The 22,308-nt window shown below is 38.5% G+C and overlaps 1 protein-coding gene across 1 annotated transcript; it reads right to left on the reverse strand.

Moving 5' to 3' along the window:
• Nucleotides 1-760: 760 nt before the first annotated feature.
• LOC137019326 (apolipoprotein B-100-like) lies at nt 761-18,136 on the reverse strand. The gene is made up of 26 exons (XM_067384661.1): nt 18,005-18,136; nt 17,711-17,749; nt 16,926-17,038; nt 16,672-16,817; nt 15,406-15,550; nt 14,499-14,651; nt 14,076-14,200; nt 13,881-13,966; nt 13,333-13,783; nt 12,495-12,612; nt 12,263-12,409; nt 11,942-12,153; nt 11,597-11,825; nt 11,235-11,414; nt 10,921-11,124; nt 10,581-10,745; nt 9,010-9,215; nt 8,681-8,854; nt 8,453-8,583; nt 8,118-8,319; nt 7,834-8,006; nt 7,524-7,699; nt 7,313-7,428; nt 6,829-7,202; nt 2,293-6,710; nt 761-2,131 (listed from the first exon to the last, which is right to left on the reverse strand). The coding sequence occupies exons 1-26, from the start codon at nt 18,057-18,059 to the stop codon at nt 968-970; spliced, it is 9,702 nt and encodes a 3,233-aa protein (XP_067240762.1). The 5' UTR covers nt 18,060-18,136; the 3' UTR covers nt 761-967.
• Between the last annotated feature and the right edge of the window lie 4,172 nt (nt 18,137-22,308).

A 22,308-nucleotide genomic window follows, 5' to 3' on the forward strand; every position in this document is an offset into this window, starting at 1 on the left:
TTTTTTCCCTGGAACTGCTGGACGTATGTCCAGACATGTACTCTCCTCTAGCATGGCGCCATGGGTATATCGTTCCCCAATGCGATTGGACACAGAGTTGAAGTTTCCTTTTGAAAGGGAACGTCTCAGGTTATGCATGTAACCATGGTTCCCTGAGAACAGGGAACGAGACGCTTCGGGATGCCTACTGAACAGTCCCTCAAAGACGAGAAGGTGTTGACTGCTTCCTCAGGCGCTCCCTTTATACGTCACAGTTCACGCTGTATGACGTCATAGGCTGTCGCCGGCCAATAGGATTGGAATGCATTTCGAACACCTGTCACGAGTGACGGTTCCCCAGTGCGATTGAACGCAGAGTCTCGTTCCCTGTTCTCAGGGAACCATGGTTACATGCGTAACCTGAGACATTTTCTTAAATTTTGATTTTTAATATTTCTAATATTTCTTTCTTTATTATTATTCAGTTTATCAGTTTACTATCAGACTAGAATCTGAGGAATTTCTGATCAGTGTTACCCTGTCTCCTACATTTAAATGAAGTGTATCTTAAATCTTATCTGTGTTTTACCCTGCTGTATTTAGTGACACACAGTGGTGAGTTTATGGTCAACCTATGAAATACAGAAAATGAAGATGTACATAGTACAAAAGAATGAATAAAGAAAACAATAACTATATGTAAGGAATGCAATGCAAGTGTGTTAAAGTATAAGTGGACATCAATAGTTGATTATATACAACACAGAACACCTTATGCAGTACAAATGTTTTTTATTGATACTTTACCATCATTGCTTATTAAATAAAATAAGACAGATTATAACATTCCGCTATTTACTTTAAAGAACACTATTCTAAATTAGTCATTTACAAAACAAAAAGTGAGAACCAAAGCAACATAGGGTAAATATTTTGAGGGCAAAACACTTTAATGAGGCAATCTTGATCATTTCTCTTGTTTAACAGTTTAGCTAATTAGTGTCTTGATACAAGGATAAGAAATCATTCTACTGAAGAAATCCCATATGAATGGAAGAGGAATGTCAACGTCCATCTCTGTGTCACTTACTCTGACATAAAACTGGATGTTCTTGATGGCATCTTTGAGGGTCTCAGTAATTTGGTTCATGAGAACTTCCAGCCGGTTTATTATAGATTCAACCCAAGCCTGGATGTCTTCAGTCAGTTGCTCAATGGTCATCTCAGCAAAAATGTCCTGGGCCATGGCTTTGAAAGTTTTATAGTAGTCTTCAATAATTGTCCTGGACTTCTCAGCCTGCTCAGTTATTTCATTAAGGATACTGGAATTGACAGCATCAGAAAAGACTTTAGAGATCCAGGATGAAAGCTTGTCGAGGTCTTGAAATTTGATCGTGTTAAGGAGCTCCTCTGCTTTCCCCACACTTAATTTCAGGATTTCAGACAGCTTCTGCAAAATGGTCTCAAAGCTAACATCTCTTAGACCCTTCACAATGGTGATTATTTGGCTTTGGATCTTCTGAAATGCAACATGGAATTCATCCAACATATCTCTTCCAGTGATAATATGGGTAGACCCAGGAATTGTGACTTCTACTTCTCTAATATGTTCAATGACAGCTTTAGTATATGAGGTAAAAATCTCTGGCACCCTTGTGATGGCCTCCTCAATGACATCAAAAATGAAGACACTGATTTTATTGTAGACCTCAAGTCCAGAGAGTTTCTCAAAGTGTCCAGGAAGCTGGAACTGGGTGTCCCTCATAAATGAAATGGCTGCTTCCAGCAGGGCTTGAATATTCTTCTGGTATGCTCTTAGGATCATTACAATGTTGTCTGAAATCTTACTGCTGATTCCTGCGAGGTCAGCAGCAGCAATCTTTTCAGCTGCTCTCTTGTACATGACTTTACCTTGATCCTTGATGTGATCAATGGTACTCTCTAGCTTCTCATACTTCTTGCTGATGCCATTGTAAAATGCAGTAATGTAATATGTTATTGTGTCTTTCAAATCTTTTAATGAAGCAACTTTCTCCTTCAGCCACAAAAGAATCTGACTAGGGAGCTCCTGGTTCCACTGTGTCTGGAAGCTCAGTTTGTTAGAGTTCTTTATCACAAAGTCAACCTTCAGAATGTCCACATTATCCTCAGACTGTAATAAAGAAACAGAAAATATTATAATCATATCAACTTGTAATAGAACGTTACAAAGTATTATTAAGGTATCAACAATTGATTGATACATAAGATACACTAAATATATTTTGTAATGTATGTAATTGTAATATTCTAAAATGATAAACAAATTCTTACTGGGTTTGCACCAAAAAGTCTTCCTGTATGGTGGAATAAGTTCTTGCTCTGTAGCTGAAGACCAAGGAGTCCAGCAGATGGGGAAGATACAGAGACAGTAAGACCTTCTTCTGAATTTCCAGTGAATTCATGGTAAAGCATAAATTTCACATCTGGCAGATTTACTTTGGCAGTATTTGAAATAACAGCCTTTGAGACTTCTGTATTGGCTTCAAGAAGTCCATTATAGTTGTTCTCAAAATATGTATGCTCCACAATCAGATTGGTAAACAATTTCATCCCTGACTTCATGTTAAAGGTGGCAGAGCCACTGGTTTTGCCATTAAAAACACCAAACTCAGACGTAGCCTGAGTTTCAAACTGGGCAGCAAGTTCATCCTGATTAAGGATCTTAGCCTTGGTATTCATGGTGATCATAGCAGTTTTCACAGAAAAGTCATAGGTCAGGTCTCCCATGACAGGGATCATAATTGATTTATTTATACTGGGAAGAGGGATCTTGGCCAAATAAGGACATTCATATATATCAGATGAGATTTTGGCAGTTGCAAAAATGGGTATTTTAATTTTCCCAATAACAGAATTGAGGACTGGCTGAATGTTGAACATCTCATTGTTCTTCACATACTTAAGCTTTGCATCCATATCAAAAGTCTGCTGAGGTGTGATCAAGATTGTTTTAAGGCCTGTGTCCTCCCATAAAGAAAATTTCTCTACATACAGTGTTTCCTTGTTGATGAATGGGATAGCCAATTTAGGAATGTTAATTGGCAAGGTCAGCACATTAAAGTCAGCCTCACCATTGACTGATGCAGAGATCTGAATTTCCTTCTCGCCATTAGCCATACTCATATAATGAGAGTACTTATATTGATTGAACCTAGCAAGAACGGTCCAGCTTGCCTGTTGCGCGGAGGGACTCATAATTAAAGTCATATCGTTTTGCAAATCAACTTTACTGGACAACTTAAAGGGAAGCATCAGCTTTGTGTTTTTCTTGTTCTTGGTGTCAAAGATAATTTCAAAAGGCACAGCCTTGAAGTTAATTGAGTTGGTAATGGTGCCTTCAACCTTGCCAATCAGTTCAGCATCATGAGACCCACTCAGCTCAAAAATTAGTTGCTTCAAACAAATCTGCCCTTTCACTGCTGCAATGCTTCTCTTGAAGAAGGGAGTTTCTGTCTCTGCATGCACATTAAACTTAATCTGAGTCAAACCACTGGACTCCGCATCCACTTTCTGCTTCATCTTGAGAAGACTACTCTCAGTATAACCATCAAAGATGAGTTTTATGGACTCCACATTCATCACAATCTCCAAGTTACTCTTATGAGTTCCTTCATCAGAATAATCAAGGATAGTGTATTTTCCTTTGCCATCATTTCCAAGGGTGAGAGTGAATATGCCAGATTCCAGCTGAGCAGCAGCTTTTTGGGTCAATGTAGCTTCACTGAAGATGTTGGCCACTGGCATGTTTACACCGTGGTTGTAAGAGGTCTCCAAAGTACATGAGAAGCCATTCTCTGTGCTCAGAAATGCATTGTTCACTAAGTCAGCAGTGTATGGTTCTGTGGTTGCCTTAGCTGTGGTCTTGGAAGATACCTGGGCAAAAACACCATTGATGGACATTATTCCATGGTGATCAAGAGAGAAAGCCATGTGATTGGCTTTCACTGTCTCAGTCAGGGACAGCTCTTTCATTTTAGGGATGTTAAGGTGAGCAGTGGCATCAAAAGTATAGGCCAGGAGATCAATAGGAGTCTGGAACTGAGAATTCAGGTTAGCAGTGATCTTGTCTGTGGAGTTCTTGAGTTCAGCATTGGTCTTCAGAGTGTGCTCGGAGGATTTTATCTCAATCTCACCATGCAGCATTCCAAAGCAGGGGACTCTAATTAGGTCAGTGGCTATCTGCTTTACTTCAGCAGCCAAAGTGTGAAAATCATAAGCAATCATTTCATTGATTTTGGTATTTACTTTGGTATTTAGTTGTTTTTTCAGATCATTAATGTGTCTGAAGATTCTTTCAAATACTGGTTTTATGTCAAGAGAGTTTAGGTAATTTGCAGCTGATTGCATTGTTTCCCTTAGCTCATATTGTTTCATTAAATCCACAGCATCATCAATGATTTTCTCAACCATTGCCTCAATCTCATATTCTGCCAAAAACTTGTCAATTTTGCTGAAGATTTCATTTATCTTGGTGATAATGCCAGTTCTTTGATCCAAACTGTCGATCAAGTTGCTTACAGAATGTAGATTTTTGCCCATTTCCGTTACTACAGCTGTCATGTAGGAGGCGAAAAGTCTCACATCATCCAAGAACATATCTACATCAAAATTTTCAATTACCTGTGAAAGTTCAGTTCCTTTGGTGTTAAGAGTGGCTGTAATATCATATTTATCATCAATGCCATGAAGCAGTTCAATGCTACGATCTTTCATAGTGAGCATTGAACTTTTAACCTCCCTTATAAGAACAGGCAGCTTCTCAATAAAAGGCAGGTAAATAAAATCACTGTTCTTCTCATATTGCAGAGCACTTGTGATGGCAAATTCCTGATTATCATTTACTTTGTTCAAGAGGTTGGTGGACAAGGTGTCTTTCAGTGCAATACCTATGTTCTTTGGAGTGTTGAAGATTTCCAGGGAGTGGTCAAAGGCATGGTCATTCAGCGTAGACTTCATATTCATGTTAAAATTTTGCTGCTGAGGGGTTATAGCGCTGGTTATTTTATGCTCGAAGTTAGTTTCAATCGAGTTTCCATTGTTCAACTGGTGAGAGGTTGAGGCCTTGCATTCATGCTTGTGTGAGTAAGACTTAGATTCAGCTTGAATGAGCAGCATGCTTTTCACCTGGCCACTGTGTTTCCCATACAGGTTGAGCACTCCATCAGAGTTGAAGGAGCTCACAACATTCATACTAAAAGGTTCTGCTTTAGTGAGGATGTTGCTCTCTAGTCGGAGAGAGGGAGAGATGAAGCGCACCTCATTGTTGAACTTTGTGGAAAATCCAACAATCTCAAACGCAGAGTTCTGAGTCATTTGAGTGCCCAAGAGTTTTCCATTGGTGCTGCACTTTGCAGTGGCTGTCTGGTCAACATAGGTAATCTCATATGTATGTCTCAGTTCCTCTTCACCAAATGCCCCTTTCAGATTTCCAGTAACTTCCATTTTGTAGGGCTCTGCCATCATCTGTGCATCACAGTTGAAATTGACACCAATGACTTTAAGTTCATTTTTGACATTTAAAGACGCTATAAAATCATGTATGTCCACTGCAATGTTGTGCTTGTAAAAGTTGTTCTCATTCAGAAAGTTGTCAGACTTAGAGCTGATGACCAGAGATTTGAGGTTAAGTATCAGAGAGTCTGTGTTTTCTATTTTCATCTCCTGATGTGATGCAATCAAGTTGTTAGAGAGGTTCAGGCCATCTTCATTCAATTTGAAATTTATCCTGTTTCTAGTGTTGACATTGAAAATGTCACCCTCATACATACTTTTTAGGTATACCTCTGAGCTTGCAAGTCTTCCCTCAACGTTGAGTTCAGCACTGTTCTCGTGAACTGTTCCCTTGGTAGAGACAGACATTGTAGCACCAGTGGTTGTAATGCCACCAAAGAAAATGTTTTCAAAGGTCAGTGAGCTGGCTTGAGCAGTGGTGGTACAGCTAGTGGTCAGGCCATCTTTGGTGAATGACAGGGTGCCCTTGTTGGAGGCATGGTTGGCAGCGAAGCTGATAGTGGCCTCAGTATTGAGCTCCAGTCCCTGGGTGTTCAGCGATCCGGCAAGCTGGGAGAAACCTCGGTTTGTGCCTTCATCAGCCTGAGACTCAATCCTGAGAGTGACTTCCTTCATCGTTGCAGTGAAGTCTACCTGGTTTTGAAGCTTTCGCTTATTAGCTTTGGTGACAGAATCAGACTTAATGGTTAACTGAGCTTCTCTCAGTTCAATGTTGAACTTGGTGGTGTGATGGACTGGGTCATTCACTATGTCAGAGTTTGACTCAAATGAAAGTTCGCCATTGGTCGCTGCAGCTTTCATCTTGTTTACAATTTGGAGAATGGGACATCTGACCCTGAAAGTGGATTCAGCTTTTGCCTCTTTGGTTTTGGGTTGAAGTATAAAGGTTTGGACAGCAGTGGTGCTAGCTGACATTGATCCTACTTTTAGTGATCCATCTAAACTGCCATCACCTGTGATTTCAGAAGAGACTAAAGCCTGGGTTGTGTACATCATGGACATCTGCATACCCAGAGGGCTGAAGGCTTCAATCTTGTACTTTCCTGTTGTTTTCACTGCATCTGTGATTTGGACTGTTTCCATTAGGCTGAAATTTGCATCTAAAAGCTTATGCTTCAGGTAAGAAATTATGTCGAACTTCGCAGTGTCCTCTGAGATGCGAGCAGTTTGTGCAGTTCCTGTATGTAACAGATGTGGAAATTACAGAAATTACAGAAAAAATATAAAATCTAAAAAATCATGTAAACTAAAACTAAAATCATGTATCATGTATACTGAATGTATGCATGTGTTTACCTTCCACAGTAAAGGCAAGAAGTTCCAAAGGGCTGTTAGCAACAACTTTGTAGCCTGCAATGTAGCTGGACTCATTGACAGTGTTGTTGCCACCAAAGAAATCTGCCTCTATATCATAAAAGTTAGTGCTCACTTTTGCAGATACCTCTACCATTCCTAGAAGAGGTACTGAGAGATCATAGCTGGAGGGGATGGAGAAGGTGGGTAGACTGAACTGTTTAGAGGGCAGCATTAGACCAATTTGAGGCATAGTTAGGTCAGGGGTGGCCATGGTGGGAGGGATTTTCAGGTCCTTAGATGTCTTTCCACCAAGAGGCAAAGGAATGGTGAAAGTGATACGATCTTTGTTGAACTTGTATTTGAACATGCTCTCACTGTAAAGAGAATAAAAATTATTTGGAAGTGAGTGGATATGCACCTTTGTAGTTGGATTGTTTAGATTAGAAAAAAAGATAAAAAAAAAAAAAACTAGCATTAATCTTACGTGTTCATGAACACCCTCTCAGGCATAGATGGAATAACCAACTCAGGAATGTTCTCTCTTAGTGTCTGAAGGTAGGGCACATCAGAAGCAATCTTACCCATCCAAATGTGGTAAGCCTATAAAATTAATGAACACACTGGTATGAAAATCATAACATTTTTTATGTATGTATTGAATACTGTTTCAAATTGAAATTTCATATCACTCATACCTCCCAGAGTTTTGCATAAATGTGGCGGAGCTTCATGTCAGTCTTGACAACTTTATGTTCCATGATGTCATCAAAGACCTGATCCAGGTGTCTCTGAAGAGGTGTTGCATTAGGCATCAGCTTCTGTATCTCAGACTCTATGTCAGACTTTATCTCCATCTTCATCTCATCTTTAGCTGTTATAAAAGCAAATTTTCACTTTTGACATAAGAAAAAATATTTACTGATTGATGATTGATTTAATACAATAAAGATTTTAAATGAATAATTAAGGTTTTGCAAAAACAGTGATAAGAAAAGGATCCAATACCATATTGGAAGGTAATCCTCTGCACAGAGTTGGTCTCTGGGAGCTTGATGTTACTCTTGAGTTCCAAGGTCAAATCTTCAACACAGTTCAGAGTGGCAGTAAGAATGCCCTCAGTGTTAAGTGAAGGCACAATCAACTGAGCTTCCAGCAAGCCATCTTTCATGGTCTCAAGCCTGTTATTAGCATAAATAAATAAGAATTTTGATAATAAGAATAATAAAGGATCTTCTTTAATGAGAATTTTGGTTGTCCATCGACAAAAAGTTATCTGTATCTCTACTTACTTTGCACGACCAATGAGAGAAAACTGGTGAATATTTTTGTTGGAGATATCAATGGTGATCTTCTTTCCCTTTGCAAAGCTGTCAGTGACACCAACTTTGATTCCAGCCTCAATATCATAGTCTGGAATCGCAATGCTGGTGGTGAGAATATTCTTGTTCCTGTTGTACTTAATAGTAGCAGATGCCTCTGTGTGCTTATCACCTTATGATTAGAAAAGAAAAATTAATTAACCTAAAACCCATAAAAAATCTCCACATTTGAACAGTTTAGAGATGTGGTTTATTTAATATAGTGAATTTAAAATTTAAAATTCACTGTTGTTAAGTATACATGCCTTCTGCTTTCAAAATCATTTTCAGAGAATCAACTTTCTGGCGGCCTTCCTTGCCCTCATTCAAGAGTTCGTAGGCAATAGTTGCAGTGTACTCAGTGATGTCACCGGTGGGCTGGATACCCAAAACAAAACTGTAGGAAAGTAATAATTTTAGTATAACGGGAGTTGAAAAAGGAAGTAGATGAATTATTAAGTATGTTATTTGCATGGGAAAAGTTTGATTCTTACTTGGACTCTCCATTGAGAGGAAAGTATGGAGAATTTCTTTCAGCTCTAGAGTTAACTATGGTGGTGCAGTAATTGATCCCAGAGATAAGGGGACTGCAGTGCGCTCTGGCAGTCCTGTCGCCTGTGTCAGGAACAAGTGTGACCGTGGTTTTGGACACCATCACCAGCTTGTTGCTATTTGTGAAAAAATTACAAGAGGTTTCCTATTATGTCTTTGTAAAACAGCTGACTCTACCAGATTTGTTGAAAGCTGATGCTATTTTTTTTCTGTATATTTTCTTTATTTGTATAAAGAGTATATATTTAAAATAAAGCATTATAAAAGCTACCTGACTCTGAAGATTTCGGTAGTACCCTTAGGTGCCGGGATAGACAGCTTTATTTGACCATCGCCTTTAGTGATTTTGGCATTAAAAGAGCTTTCATGGAACATATTAGTGTGCATTTCCACAGCAGAGACAACAAACTTGGGGATATGGACTCCCATACGGGTGACAAATTCTACTGCCATGGAAGGAGAAAAAGACAGTTCATGCTGTGAAAAGAAAAGGGAAACATTTGTAATGCTAGTAAACAGACAGTAATAAGATGAAGCATAATTTGTAGCATTTTTTATACATTAACCATGGGGTGTGACGAGACAGGTAGCTCACGAGACCAGACGAGACTCGAGATTGAGTTCACGAGAACAAGATGAGACAAGATTTTTACACACTATTTTTTAAGAAATCCTCAATGGCGAAATACATGACTAGAAATAATATTCTGCAGGTGCATTTGAAATGTTTTAACTAATCATCTTGTAATGAATGTCATTTCAGTTTTACTTTCTGAGTATGAATTATCATATTCAGTAAAAGACAACAATACTCAAATACTGTAAAAGGTTTTGCCACTAACTCAACTGACTGGCTTCTCTTCTGTATGATTTCAGTCTCTTCAGGCCTTACTGTACATGATTTATGAGCTTCTACAACAGGCACGTGTACACATAGACAAAAAAGGGGCTTGAGCACCTGTTTGCGCATAGCTTCCCTGTCAAACAAATATATTTACTGAATAAAACAAATAAAAAAATACTATATCAGGTCGGCTTTGTCGAGTTCGGCAGCCCTCCCTCCGTGACACGCCATTAATTCCCGCATGTGCGCGCCCCCCGCCCCACCTCTTGTTTGCTGCTGGCTGAAAACTTGTGACAACAATTCTCGGGAAAATACAACTGCTGTCTGGCGATGAGAGGCGAAAAAGATAAAAGCCCCAGATGGATCCATCCCATGCATTTCTTTCAGGTAGGTTAGCCTATGTTCACAAACCTGAAAGTTTTGTTTGATGACCATATATTCTTGTTGAAGAAATTACAGTGGCTATAGCATTTCTATCACAAAAATATTATTAATATAATGGCCGAATATTATAATTTAACTAATAATATATTTTTAATTATGGTGGTTGGGTTTAATCATGATGGTTACAACTACACTGCCAAGCCTAAAATAGCTTTTATATTGGGAGATATTTGCATGCATCAGTGAGCCGCTTTCAAAATGCGGGGTATTGAAATCACGTTTGAATGTGCACTCTCGTATACTTTCACTTTCGCGAACGAGCGTACTCTATAAATATGGAGCGTTGGCGACTGTTATCCAACTGAATTAAATGTTTTTTTATTTAAATACAAAGCAAAACGACAGTGGAGGCGTAATGAAATGTAGCGGTGGTATATTCTTTCCTAATCATTCTAACCACTCTGTCAAGGCAACATCATGAGACTACTTTTTGCCTCAGCGAGAAATCTCGTCACATTTTAGTCTCGCGAGATCTCATGACACGAGATCTCGTCACACCCCTAATTAACCATATAGCTATTGAACAAATAGTAATCAGGGGTAATATTTATCACCCTGCCAGGCTCCATGTGCAGACCACCCTCAACACCAGGTGCAAAAGTCCCAGACAGAGCAAACTTCAGGGGGAATCCAGAGGCAGTTGGAAGGAAGAACTCATTATCCATAAAGATGTAGTGAGCAAAGATGCTTTGATCTCCAGACATTAATACCTTTGTAATCTATTGAAACAAGAATATGTATGATTTTGTACCACCTTTTGTTGCATTTGTAGCACCTGAAAAGCAACCATTCTTAAAGTTTCACAAAGCAAATCTAGACAATATGTTGTCCAATATATGAACTAATACAGACATATGCTATGTATGTAGAATGCAACATATTGTATATACATACCCAAGCAGGTGAGTACTTGAGGGCCTGAATATATGTGGCCATCCTATCAACAATAGCTGACAGTTCATTGGTACTCTTGATGTATCCCAATTCATTTCCCATGATCCTTAAGTAAGCCATGGCCTCTGGGGAGTCCTGGTTGTACAGGTCCTTTGCAAGCTTGTTAAAATTGCGCACCATCTCCCTTATAATGTTCTCAGAAACCTGTCAAAGAGAAGGTCCTGATATTATCTAGCCTTTGACACATGCAGCAAAAACTCAATCACGTAAATAATCACATTGTTAGGACTGGAATAAGCAATGGATATTAGTACCTGTCTCTTAGTTTTTTCTGTTCTCAGAGGGTCAACCCATTCTTGCAGAACCTCATTGATTTTATTTGGCATTTTGTCCCCAACCCAGTACATTGCCTTGGAAATTGTATCAGGGAAGAAGCCATTGCTTCCAAAGAGAGTCTCAACAGTTGGCTCAAATCCTTTGCCATCCATGCCAAACTTGGTGACCAAAAAATAATAATAATTTTAAATTCTAAAAGTTACATCCATATGCAACAAGTACAAAAACAACAACAAATCAAAAATAGGTACAAACAATTACTAATACTTATTAGTAAAACATATAACAATAGAGTTTCACAATTAACTAATTACAAGTACATATGCAAGAAGATTCCTACCTCCATAAATTCAAGGTTGTAACTGAAGGCTTTTAGGGTTGTCTCAAGCATAACCTCTCTGGGCAGCTGGCTGCTGGGATCAAAGATGATGCTTCCCTGCGTGCTGGAGCCCATGACATCCTTTCCTGGCATAAATATGTCCATCTTATAGTTACGGGAAAGCAGAGTGTAGTTTGAGTGGGTAAGCACCTCATCATCCTGCATGACCTCGACTATCCTTTTGCCCAACCTGGGAAGGAAAAAGGATTGTGTTAAGAAAAGGATAAAGGGCAAATTTAAATGGTAGACAGCAGATAATATGTTTTGAATGCAGTCTAAATAAAGCTAACAAACTGAGTAACATACTCTTGAATTTCAGGATCCCTGGAATGAATAATGTTGTAGACATGAGAAGCCACAAAGGACTTGACTTGCACATTCTGGTCCTGGGTAAGGATCTTCTTCACAACCTCCAGGTCGCTTGACTCTGGCTTTTTCATCAAGAGAAGATATGCAGCAAGTCTCTTCTGAACAGCACCTTTGGCATAAAGGGCCACTCTCTGAATGTTGGAACGGACCTGAGCATGAAAAAGATTGAATTGTGAAGTTGGTTAGTCTTAGTATGTTAGTTCCACACAATTGGTTCTTAAGAAATATAAATAGTTGAACAAATCCAGCAATACTTACCTCAGGAGTCACAGACATACGTCTAAAAGCCTGGATGGCAGACATCTGGACAGATAGGGTGGTGGCAGGCTGTCTCATGCACTTAAGCAGAGTGGTCTTCATGTTGGGATCAGCTGCTTCCATAGCCTCACCCATGTTTCCAATCACCTAAAGAGAGCAGGTTATAATAAAATAAGATCATTTGTTTTCCCAGAGTGCAACTGTCCAGGAATATAGATGTTCAAACACACACCCTTAAGGTCAAGTAGGTCAGATCTTTCTCGCCAGCACAGTCAGCACCAAGGATGGAGGTAATGAAGTTATACACCTCAAGAATCTCAGAGGTGAGCTGGCCCTCAGTTCGGAAGTGCCTGAAGGGATATATTATACATTGTCAGTTATAGTGGACATATCCTGACAGAAACATTGTGGATTGTTGAAAGAAGCAGGTAGCTGGTCACCAGCATATGTTGTATTTTGGATTCTGGTGTACAGATGTCCCCATCCAGCTTTATTAAGTAAAGTTCCTAAACGTAATTTAGGGAGGAGCAAGCCCATCTAATCTTCCAATCAACAGCCAGAGTATATAAGCAGCTGCTTACCTCTCTTCAGTCTCAGCTGTTTCAGCATCCCTCCACCTCCCCAAACTCCACCTTCATTTCAGGTACCTTGCCCTATGTAATCACATCCTATATTTATTCACTGGGGGGGTGTATCAGAGCTCGAGTTGAAGATGCTTCATTGAGCCCCTCCTCAGTGGACAGCAAGCCAAATTAGCTAACCTAATACCCTAAAGATTGTATGGGCAAACGAACTCGTTAAGTAGCTTATAGTGCATGATTACTTCACTAGACTACTTCACTACTGCTTCACTAGAAAGACCATACAGCTAACAATTTTCACCAACTATGTTTTGCAGCTGACATCATGGTGATGCTGGCAACATTTAATTAGAATGAACAAGCCTGGACAAGCATGGAAAATCCTGCTTTATGCTGGAAATGCATGTTCTGTGCTGGTCTTTTCAGCAGGGAAGTGAAAGATTTGATAATAAAGTAAATTGTTTAGAAAAAGAAAAAGAGTTTACTTACCGCCTTACAGCATTGCTGAGAGCATACATTATTGGCTTGCTCTGCTTGGTGTGGGCAATCTCCAATATGTCTTTCACCAAGAGGCCAGTAGGGCTGTGCATCATTCCTAGAGCATAGACAGCAGCATCTACTTCGATGGCATCAGTGTCAAAGGTCTTCAGGATACTGAACATGGCATTACCACACTCTGGGGTGCCACACTGAGTCAAAGCCTGCCAGGTCAAGAGTTTGTCCTCCTCTACCATCTGAGTAATGGTCTGCTGCAAAACCTCATGCTCAAGTCCACGGAGTTCAGACACCAAACTCTGGAACTTGTTGGCCCTCAGCTGGCGATCTGGTTTTTCATTCATGGATTTTAGCTCCCTGAAGATAAAGAGCAGAGCCTCAGAGGTCTGGATTGGGGCTTTATCCTCTATTGCTTCTAGAGCCAAGTCCTTGGGGTAAGCAGATCCTGTATTGTAGAGAGCAGGATGATACGTGAGTGAAAGGCTACATAGTCAGAATCCAAGATATATTTTCAGATATACAGTGAAACTAGGAATACTCACGGTAATCAAAAACTCTGTCATTGATCTTGCTGGTTTCCTGAAGAGTTAGGATTTGTTTCACAAGAGAAGAGATACCATACTTATTCCTGCAAAGGAAATGAAATACATTGGAATGAATCAGAATATGATGTTCCACTTATGCATGCACATTGCATTAGGAAATGTAGCTAGTGATATGATGTCAGTGTCACTCACTGGTAAGAGAAGGGAAGGAATATGTGCTTCTCTGTGCACGTGGCAGAGGTCATGTGCTTCATCTGGTTGTCAAACTTATAGTTGCAGGTCTGGGTACTGCCAATCAGCTTGGACAGAGGGTATTGCTGTTGACAAACAAATATAAATTTAAGTACATTATCTTTTTCTTGAAAAATATGAGAACCATTTTTCACCTGTTGTTGGCTCTGTATGATATAATGCTTTTGTCAATATTTGTTAGAGGTAATTTGCCTAATCTTTACCTGTTTAAACATTTGGTACTTGGTAAATTGCACTGAGGATTGTGGTTAATGGAACAAATGCATTTGATTTAATTTATAATTAAAAATAAAAAAAATAAGAGGCAATAATTGCAAGATTTAACCAGGCAGAGGGCATTATAAAAAAACCTGATTGTCTCACCAAACCAGTGATGATGGCAATAGGGCTGGTGTGGCTTCTTTGGGTTTTGAAAGTATCACATCCTGACAGGTCCCTAGTGATGGTGACATCAGTGCTCATATCTTCCTTGGTATTGACCTTGACATCAGTGGCACAGATCCCATGGACAGTAACCTAGATGAAGTAAGGAAATCTAAATCAGTGCGAATAAATGTTTGTGCACAAGCTTACAACAAACTTTTACAGATCCCAGCTACATTCACTGTTTGCAATTTTGTTATGACAGGATTCACTCACATAAATACAGACAATGTACTCAAGTGATATTCCACTGTTATGAGTAATTATTATTTCCCTCCTCATATTATTTTGATTTATTAATTTACTGTGCCATATGGCCAAAAGTTATGTAAAACTAATATTTTAATTACAATTTTCATTTAATTTTATTACTACTAATAAGTAAAGTCAAACTACTCTAAGATTAAATACAGTAATGGTGTAGTGGAGATTGTGGGCTCTGTTAGAGAAAGGATATTGTTTAATTACTGCCTTTGTTTTATATAAAATTATAATAATAATTGTAATAAGTAAATATGCAAAAGCTAGCCTCAATACTTTTCACCAGTTCCTGAGATTACTTATATAATTGTTTTAAACCTGTCATAAAGATATTGATGATTTCTGTTAGAGATAATGTAATGGATATGATAAAATTATCTCCTAGCACCTACGTACTTAGGTCAAGTACTTTGTTCATTGGAATTTATTATTCCAAATAAGGAAATTCAGTGCTTCTCTGCTTAGCTGTTAAGTGGGTGTCCATAACAACACTTCTTAAATTAAATTAATCTAACAAGTTCAACATATAATAATTAATACCTTTTCAGATAAGGACCTTAAGGAAGAAGTAAACATGTTTATGTACCATGTCTTTGCTCTCCTCCTTCTCCATGACAGGCACAATCAGAGCAGAGATGATACCCCTCTTGAAGTTCAAAATGTTGGTTTCATCACCCTCAGGATAGAGTGTCACACCAGTTTCACCCTCAACTACAAACTTCAGTACATTCCTGTTCAAAGAGAATTAATGGTTGTTGAATTACTTGTTGGGTTTCTGGTAAATTTTAAAATCAATTTATTATAAACTGGAGACCAAAGCCTAGTTCACAATGCCTCAACAAACACAAACTTCAATTGATGTTGGGTCCAAGGTAGTTATGGGCATAGATTATTTTTTTTAATCTAGATTAATCTCACTGTAATCTTGGAATTAATCTAGATTAATCTAGATTAAAACGACTCAACGAAGACATTCAGAATATGTGTGCTACCCAAATAATAACTAAAATGAATCCGCCATTTTGTCCGACAAAGCAGTCAGGAGCTAGAAGATTAACCTCGGTGGAGTTAAACTTGAAAAATTGTGTATCTTGACATCTTTCCGCGTTTGAAACAACATTGATTCTCATGTTCATTCATGTTTATTTGATGCTATAAATGGACTCGTAGTAAGAGATGAGCGGTTTACGAGCCTCTTGAGCTGAGGCGCTACAGCAATCTGTCACGACAATGGTCACGATACATTAAAGAGCAACAAAACGTTTTTTATTGTTTGAATTTCTTAAAAAAAAACTACACAGTTTTAAAGGTGGGACTTTGTTTAATATCATAAGTAACCTGCTCTGTCTTTTCTGTCGACGTGTTGTCAGTGCCCTCTTTGCTCCGTGATGCATTTATTAATGTGTGACAGCGCCACCGCTTGTCGGACAAAGCAACAGTAACTAAAGGGGGGCGGGCCTTTGCGAAGGGTAAATTCGGCTAGGTATACATCTGCTCTAAAATATCAAGGTGAAAGTCATCATAGCTTGCATAGTATAGACCCAGCTCCCAACCCAACTTTGAGAATAGATTAACTTTGAGAATGCGATATTTTTTTATTGCATGATAAAGAGTCTCACGTTAACGCAGCACGTTAACGCCAATAATGGCCCACCACTAGTCCAAAGGCAACTTTAAAATATTTAAAATGTTACTGTTTGTCTGGGCAGTTTAAACCAGTCTTACAGTGTATAGTTTTGGAGGATTTATTTTTTTTTTTCCATAGGCTGTTTGTATAATTTAGCTATACTGGCTGTGCTTATTTTGAATATTTCTGAACTTTAATATTTGAGTCAGTTTCTCTTAAACATACTTTTCCATGGCAGATTGGAAGGCTTGGGCTTCAGCAGCAGGTGAATAGATGGGCGCCCCATTTGCATCTGTTCCAACCACCTCAGTTAGGGAGCACTCACTTGTCTGGAGCTCAAAGCTGCATGCCACAGGCACATCAATTTCGACCTATGGATGGAAGGGTGTTAATAACTTTAAGGAAATAAAAAAAATAAAAAAACAAAGACATACTGAGGAACTGTATAGTTAGATATGATTTCTCAAACTTCGATGTACCTTGCAGGACAATTTGGGGCCATTCATGAGAGGAGAGGTCCCAGTCACCCTGTTTTGGATTTCTGCTTCATACCGATATGTATATTTTTTGTAGATCTTAAATCTTTTAGATACTGTAAATAAAATAAATATAAGGACAGTTCAAAAAATTATATATTTGAAACAATAATCACACACTGATAAACGATCATATTTTGGTAACATTTTACAATAAGGTTTCCTTTGTAAACATTAGTTAACTACATTAGTTAACATGAACTAACAATGAACAATAATTCTACAGCATGTTGTAGGCTTAGTTACTGTTATTTTCAACCTTTACTAATTCATATATTGTCATATATATATATATATATATATATATATATATATATATATATATATATATATATATATATATATATATATATATTAGCACTGGTCTTTTAACACTGGTAGAATTTCCCATTATTTTCCTTAGAGGTCAGTTTATCAGATCATTATTTAAAATATTACTTATTATATTGCAATACATTGTATTGTTTTATCTAATCAAGATGAGCAATAAGACATATGGACTCTGACATCCTGACTCAAGAATTGTCTGTTGTTGATGAAGAGTACATGGTAGGCCAGGTTACAATGGTGATCTCATTTATTGAGGGTTCAAAGTAAGTAACAACAACAGGTACAAGGTCTGGATAAATTATAGGGAACATTAACACGTGTGAGTCATAAACAACTCAAATACAAATTCAAATAAAATTTTATCAAAGGATTAGAAATAAAGAAAGAAAAATACTTACAGTGACATCCTGGATGAGAATTGGACTCAATTTCTTGCTCTGGTGAGAAAGTCATTATGTAATTTCATTAAACATTAAAAAAAAAAATGTATTTAGATTTAAAAAAAAAGAAAAAAGAAAAGATTAATTTACCCATTTAAACATCATTAATAAAATTAATAGCCTTGAAAGTATATAAAATGCTAAAAACAGGATATAGAATACATAGGATAAAGCAAAATTTAAAAAAAAGAATTTCAATGCATGTACACTGCAGCATTAATACACCAGAATGCAAAGGAACTTTATACTCACGGGCTATGGCATAGGTGCCAAGCAGCAGCAATAGGTAGAGGTTCATACTCCCCATTCTAGGTCAGAAGAAGCTCAGAAGTCCTGAAACTAAAGCGAGTCTTCCTCCAAACGGAGACTGACGGTGATCCTCTGGCATGCGTCTTTTATACTCTGATCTATTCAGTCCACTGTTAATCAAGGGTTGCAACAGGTCCAAAGTTCCAACAGCCAGTGTGGCAGGCCAAAGGCAAAGGCTGTTTCATAAACACCACCCGAGACTTGCCCGTCAGCAATAGAACTGATGGAACTCACTGATTGCATCAGTCAGTCAACCACAGCTTTTAAACCTTGATTGATTTTCTGTTCTTTCATTTAAAAATTATGCATAGGCTACAGGTTGTTGCTGGGGGCCATGATGTTTTGTTTATGACTGATGTTTTGTTTATTTTTGAAACGTTTTGTGTATGGATAACATATGTATAATCTTTCAATGTAATTTAAATGTAAGACTAAATCATTAGCAATACAAGGGCTAAAGGGCTTTAAAGGAAATAAACTTTCATGAAAATGTTATCTTAGAAATAGTTATCTTCTATACAGCCTCTAATTGATTTACTGTAGATTTAAGATGATCAGGTCATATGCCTCATAGCTTTTACTATATATTGTAATTTAGCATGGCAAGAATATTGTATCGACCAATCATTCAGCATCCAGGTCTGGGAATATAAATTTCATGATTTTTTTTTTTAATTATCATAGCAGAATTATTGGAGCAGAAACCCCGATTCAAATCATATCCAAATAGTTAGCTACTACCAAATACCATTCTCTGCGGTGACATGTGAGTCATGTCCTAATCATAGTTATTTTCGAAGAACATGCCCTTTCCCAATTTACAACTCTTATCTTTGAAACCAAATCAGTGTGCAAAAGTTCAGAGAGCCTTTCAACCATTCAGGATAACTAATGGACTGTGCTCGGAATTACATATCCTGAATTATCAACAGCATCATTAGCACAAGATCTGAATATTATAGAAAAGAAAGAAACTACATGCATCTCAACATGAGCCTCATTTTTGTTATATTTTATCATGCTTAACTTCTCATGTTTCAAAAACTACCTTTAAAATCAGAATGTTGTTGGGGGTTAACTTATGGTTTGTTGACTTGGAACATGAAGAGATAACTTAATCAGAGAGAAGCACATCCAGATAAGTTGCATAAGTTATTCCTTGCCACTGTTGTTTTTGGTTTGCTCACTGGTATTGCAAATAATTATATATATATATATATTATTCAAACCAGGAAAGTGGAGTTCAAGTGATGCCCAGTGATGAGAGGATGGACAGAAGGATACGATAATTAACAATGTCCAAAGCTGCAGATACTGTAGATCTAGTAGAATGAGAACTAATGATTTGGAATTAGTGGTTGGTTGCATAAACTGACTAGTCTTACAAGATAATCTTTTTTTTCTTCAAGACTGGCCATAACTAAAGTCAGTTACATAAAAGGTAGATTGGTCTTATTTGAATTTGAAAAGAAAGACTGATTACCCCTTGGTTAACTGCTAGTTAGTCAGACTAGTTCTTAAGACACAGTCCCAGCTGCTCTTGCAATCTGCAGAGCCTTCGTAACCAACAGCAAGCCAGTATCTGCTGAGTTGTCACTTTTAAAACCTGATTATAATCCAGCTGGTTGTTCTGTGAAAGGAAAGATGATACCTGGTTGAAAAGGGCCTGCTTGAAGGTAATGGGGAAAATACCTGAGAGGATAGATGTGTTGATGATGTGTGTGAGTGATGGAAGTAGTATGAGAGAATAAGATATAAATAAAATAGTGGGAGGTGATGGATGGGGGCAGAAGAGAGAATTAAACGTTTTGAAGAGTTTTAGTGTGTCAGAAGTACTGTTGATCTTTTTATGATATTAGTTATGAAGTTTTGGTAGTGTGAACTTTGACAGAATAAGATGAAAACAAAGACAATATATAAATTAGAATACATATATAAAATACAAATAAACTATAAATGAATTAATCCTTTCTATAGCAGCAAATAATAATCTAAGCGACAGAAACAGAAACTGGGTCTTACGTTCTAATCACTTCTCCTGTAAATGGAGTATACAAATAAGTGAAGTACACAAAACAAAGAATAATTACATTCTGAAGCCGAAACAGAATGTATATCTGAAATGGAAAAAGAGGTATCAAATGAGAAGTTGTTAATTTGTAAACCTTTTACATAGAAAGTACATAGACATGGCGGGTCAGAGACCGAGGGCGGCCATGGTGGGTCAGGGACCGTGGGCGGCCATGGTGGGTCAGGGACCGTGGGCGGCCATGGCGGGTCAGAGGCTGAGGGCGCCCGCGGATCCATGAGCCATGGCGGGTCAGAGGCCGAGGGCGGACATGGCGGGTCAGGGTCCGTGGACGGCCATGGCGGGTCAGTGTCCGTGGGCGGCCACTGCAAGTCAGTGTCCGTGGGCGGCCATTGCAGGTCAGTGTCCGTGGGTGGCCACTGTGGGTCAATGTCCGCAAAAACCCCGCCCACATTCTTCCCACCCATGGGTATTAGCCCCACCCCCAAAAAAATAATAATTAAGGAGGCTCAGGAGAAACTTAAAGAGTTTGAGGAACTGAGTGGGTTGGTGGGCTGGAGTGGGCTCGTGGCAAGCTGGAGATGCTGGCTCGGCTGAGGCTGGAGATGCTGGCTCGGTGGCGGCTGGAGTGGCTGGAAGAGGGGTCCAGTCCATCCCCTTGTACACGATTAAAATCCCCACAAGAACTGGAGCGGGCTCTGCGGAGACTGGAGAGGGCTTGGTTTTCTTCCTCTTCCTCCTCTTAGAACGCCCAGACTCAGAGGGTTGAGAGTCCGGCAGGATACAGGTGAAAAGTTCACTGGAGGGGTATGTGGAGGAAGATGGAGACTGACGAACTGGCCAGGCCGCCTGTGTTTTTGGGGGAACTGGACGAGGTAAGCACGGAATATCCAGAACCTCTTCGAAAACGAACTCAGAACCATTTAAATACAAAATCAGATTAATAGTATCGTTTAAGGAAACATAAGGCAAGGCAAGGCAATTTTATTTGTATAGCACATTTCATACACCATGGTAATTCAAAGTGCTTTACATAAAGAAGGATAATAAAAATAGAACATAAGGAAAAGAAATAACAGTAAAAACAGAAAATTTTGCTATCTGGATGGATGAGCTAGGAAGTCTTAGGGAGTTTTGTTGTTGATGTCTGTCAGAGTGGATCTAAATGGATCTATCCATCAGAGCAGATATGAATGGATCTTCCTCACACGACAGGACTGCTACCTGTTAAGGCACATCAAACTGATAAACCTGACTGTAATCCAGAGATATCTTAACCATGCACTTCAGCTCAAATTTCCCCATGGTTTATCCCCCATCCAAATTTACCAAATTTATACCTAATCACAAATGCTTTCTTCCGAATTCTCCCAGCTCTTTCAACCAGACAGCAACATTTAAAATGCATTAAAAGTCAGAATAACAAGATGATACACAAAAGATATAAAATACATTAAAAATGAAATAAAAACAGGTAAAGGAATAAAAAGAATAAAAAAAAAATATATGTATAAAATAAAATGCAAACAGTTCGGACATAGCACAGTGCTCAATCAGCAAATGCATTGATAAAAAGATGTTTCAATTCAATTTCAATTTATTTATAAAGCACAATTAAACACAACTGCTGTTGACCAATGTGCTGTACAAAATAAAAACGACAGAATCACAAAATAAACGACAGAACATCGAAACAGGACATCAAACATCACCCGTCATATAGAATAGGACAGATCGAATAAAACAGTTTTTAACTTAGATTTAAAAATGGACAGAGTTGAGGCAGTTCTAATATCCGTGGGCAAACTGTTCCAGAGTTTTGGTGCCGCTATTGAAAAGGCTTGATCTCCCCTGGTCTTGAGCTGCGATCTAGGAACCACTAAAAGCCTCAGGTTGGCAGACCTGAGAGCACGTGTAGGCTGATGGATTGTCAGCAAATTTGAAAGGTAAGGTGGTGCTAGCCCATTCAGCGACTTAAAAACTAATACCAATACTTTAAAATGTATCCTATACTGCACTGGTAACCAATGGAGTGACTGAAGGACAGGAGTTATATGTTCTTGTTTGCAAACTCCTGTCAGGGCTCTGGCAGCAGCATTTTGAATCATCTGAAGGCGATTTATGGACGACTGATTAATCCCCAAATAAAGAGAATTACAATAATCAAGTCTTGTAGTGATAAAACAATGTATTACTCTTTCAAAGTTTGCAAATGACA

This window comes from Chanodichthys erythropterus, chromosome 4 (assembly GCF_024489055.1).
Source record: "Chanodichthys erythropterus isolate Z2021 chromosome 4, ASM2448905v1, whole genome shotgun sequence".
NCBI lineage: Eukaryota > Metazoa > Chordata > Actinopteri > Cypriniformes > Xenocyprididae > Chanodichthys > Chanodichthys erythropterus.

What these genes read in the sequence shown, in the direction of transcription:
- LOC137019326 (XM_067384661.1), bottom strand. Translation starts at nt 18,059, where the DNA reads ATGGGGAGTATGAACCTCTACCTATTGCTGCTGCTTGGCACCTATGCC. An exon ending in TGCACATGGAGCCTGGCAGG is followed by an intron (nt 9,216 to 10,580) that starts GTGATAAATATT and finishes TTCTTTTCACAG; the next exon opens with CATGAACTGTCTTTTTCTCC. An exon ending in TCTTGCCTTTACTGTGGAAG is followed by an intron (nt 6,711 to 6,828) that starts GTAAACACATGC and finishes TGTTACATACAG; the next exon opens with GAACTGCACAAACTGCTCGC.